Source organism: Phalaenopsis equestris, unplaced genomic scaffold (genome assembly GCF_001263595.1).
Source record: "Phalaenopsis equestris unplaced genomic scaffold, ASM126359v1 Scaffold000862, whole genome shotgun sequence".
Taxonomy (NCBI): Eukaryota; Viridiplantae; Streptophyta; class Magnoliopsida; order Asparagales; family Orchidaceae; genus Phalaenopsis; species Phalaenopsis equestris.
The window spans coordinates 7,298-10,659 of NW_018165302.1; the positions used below are offsets into that span (position 1 = coordinate 7,298).

The window sequence follows — 3,362 nt, forward strand, 5'->3', positions numbered from 1 at the left end:
AGCTGAAATGATAAAAATGAAATATTTGTTTCAGCTTTAACTGCAACATTTAATATTATGTAAGATGGTGAGACTTCTACTTTCTTTTGGATGACTTGATGAACCAATATAAGACATAACATAAAAAAGTGGATTTGACATAACAAGTGTACCGCAACATGTATTTATGTAGGCTCATAAACTGCACAGACATCTTTACTTTTTTAATTTTTATTTTTTTGTCTTTTACCAATACAGTGAAGTTATTTATGTTACTAGTCTGATTACCTGAACTAGAGGGAAGTGGTTTGAAAATTCAATAATCGAACAATAGAAGTCAGTAAGTTTGGCTGGAAGCATTATAGCCATCAACCTGGAAAAGATTTGAGGAGTGATGTTCTAAAAGAAGTATTAAGGAATCTTGATCTTGTGTTATTCTTTGACTGGAGAAATGATTGAGCAGGAGATTGTTTGCTTGCCTTGGTTGGCCCAAACGGTAAGGGTGTTTATGCAACAAATATATATAAATTTCATAGTAGGATGTCGAACAAAACTGTTTGAAGCCATCAGTTTGGTGCTTTATAGAGCTAGTTTCTTATCTCTTGAACATGCATTTTTACATATTTTAACTGTGATGCAAATTGTTTGCAAGTCATGCATTTTAATGACTACGTAGTAGTATTTATACGAAGGGTGTGGTTTTTTATTTTTAAGTTGGAATATGGCGATTATGCAAGATTGAACAACCAGGTGGAAGAAGCAAACCGCCAGCTGAGGTAGTCTTTCTGTTTATTTTAATTTTAAAGGCGTAATTTCTGGTTTAAAAATTCATAAATTAAAAAAAATGGAGTACGAAAAAAAAAAAAAAATTAGTCAAAGTATCTGCTGTAGACATATGAGAGGAGATGACCTCCAAGGGTTGACAATGGAAGAGCTGCAACAACTGGAGAAAACTCTCGAAACTGGATTACGCCGTGTTCTTCACAGAAAGGTCAATTTTCAGAAATTTTCACAAATTATTTCTCCCATAAGCCTCGAAATTATTTCCTGCAATATTGATTATATTATCTTACATTTAATATATCTGATATGCCCGGATTTCTGCAGGGTGAACAAATAATGGAGCAAATTAATGATCTCAGAAAGAAGGTGAGAAGCTTTCTTCTTTTATTTCTCTCAATTTCACTCATAATTTTTATGCGGAGATGAACACAAAATGTGCCAAGGAAACTTTGCGCATGAGTTTTGAACTAGTAAATTTAACTTTTATCTGTTGAATATCCATCAACTGATTCTCTTTCTGTTTGGAAGTAATGTAATTAGAGTGAATTCTACAAAAGAAGGGATTTCATTGTCCATTAATTACCTTAAATGATGTAGAAGTGGCTAGTTTTATAAAAAATATATTTTTTTATCTGGTGGCTTATTGGTCATTTGACTTACATAAAGTGGTGAAATTGGCCGCCAATTAATGTTTCAACTGGTGATATTCAAGTCGAGGTACTTGCTTGATGTCTTTTTTGTTAAATCAGTTGAGTAATTATTATGATAAAATTTGTAATTATGTCTATACGATTAAGTAAATGCTAGTGCTTGCGCTGCGTACTCAGATCAGTTGGTCGGGCATCTGCTTGTCAGTTGTAAATCCCCTCTGGTCTGGGGTTCGAATCCCCCCAAGTGTAGAGTGTGGTACTCAAATTCTTAAGCGCACTAGGGATGGCCAGGGCTCGTATAATAGCCTCCGACCATTCATTTTTTTAAAAAAAAAATAAATAAATGCTAGTGCTTCTTATGATGATGATGCTGAGCAAAGTGTTAATACTAAGCAATTTATGTCTAGATCCTCAATTTATTTTTTTTCTTATTTTGGAAATTTTGGTTGATGCAATCAGGCCATCATAGGACCTCACAACAAGGTCCAAAGTCATTACCAGCTAAGTTGGCATTATGACACTGGTCTTTAAGAGCGCTTCACATAAAACTAGGTATTAGGAAAAAAAATCTCTTTTGGATCCTTGATTTTTTAGGTACACTTCATTCATATGCATCCTTTCATCATACAAAATATTAGCATGCAATAAAATAAAAAAATACCCTTATATTTCCATCTCTTCTATTTTTTTCACGAGTTGTACTCTCCGCAAGCTCATAAAGATTCGATCAACTTCTTGGCAATAGGAGTTCATGGCTATAAGTTGAGGTGTCAATTCAGGTTGATGAGTAAGATATGGGTCTGATTCCACACAAATATGTTGACCCATTCATTATATTGGTCAAAATATTTGATCCAAACCTAACTTAACTCGACCATGCCTACTTTGTACTTGACTCATCTATCACATTTACTTTATGGATCATGTAATCTTATTTATTCAACATGACCCGATAAAGACGAATGACCTATTTAACCCATCTTGAATCAGCCTGAACTGAACCTTACCCAAATAATAATGGAGTCAATAATTTTCTTTATCTGAATATATTTCTCTTCCACATTGAATTTACGTACAGGGACTGCAACTGATGGAAGAAAATATATTTTTGCGACAGCAGGTGTTTCATTATTTCACTCTAAAACTCAACATTTTTGAGTTATATATGTACATTTTTACCTGTTTATTGGCTTGCAGGTTATGGAAATGACAAAAACCGGAAAACAAATGGTCGCTGAGTCGGAAACCGTCGTACTTGAAGATGGACAGTCTTCTGACTCGATCACTAATATATCTGAGTCAGGGAACTCACGTGAAAATGATGATTGTTCAGATACATCTCTCAGACTAGGGTGAGTTTTACTCAACGAGTTTAAGTTGCTGCACAATGCTTTCCATTGTTAAGATGACATGACATGAATGTAAAAATTGAATTTTAGGTGCTAGACATGTGAAGGCATAAGAATTAACTTGTATGTATGAAAATCTACCTAAATAATATCATATTTGGAAAGTTTAGATTAAATAATAACCCAACAATATTAGTGCTTTTAAGCATACCACACTGATTTATTAACTTATTCAAAGTTCAAATAAGGTATTTTAAGTACAATCAAACAGTATTTTGGGTTGATCAAGTTAGGGCCCTTTTGAGGCAGCTTATAAGTGCGGACGGTGCCTCGCCATTTAGAAAGCACATTTCGACAACTTATCCGAAAACACGGTTGAGTTTTTACATTTAATGCAGGCCAATGGTCGAACCCCGTGGGTCGCGTTTCAGAATAAGCTACTTATCTAGATAAGCACAAGCTGTCCCAAATAATACCTTAAGCTTCTATGTTTAATTATTGATTGAGTCAATTGGGTCTTATGGATTAACTGATCTTGTAAGCTCAAATTGTGGTTCTGCATGTGTAAGAACATAGAGATTACGACATTGTTTTAGTAACA

The 3,362-nt window shown here is 34.1% G+C and overlaps 1 protein-coding gene across 3 annotated transcripts; it reads left to right on the forward strand.

The window, feature by feature from the left end:
* Window positions 1–273: 273 nt before the first annotated feature.
* Window positions 274–2,764, forward strand: LOC110031899 (MADS-box transcription factor 55-like; the record flags this gene model as incomplete). 3 transcript variants are annotated; one of them, XM_020735324.1, is given in 6 exon segments in its annotated part: window positions 274–475; window positions 694–755; window positions 871–970; window positions 1,087–1,128; window positions 2,491–2,532; window positions 2,610–2,764. In XM_020735324.1, coding segments are annotated over 6 exon segments (446 nt in total), but the record flags the coding sequence as incomplete, so codon positions are not given.
* Between the last annotated feature and the right edge of the window lie 598 nt (window positions 2,765–3,362).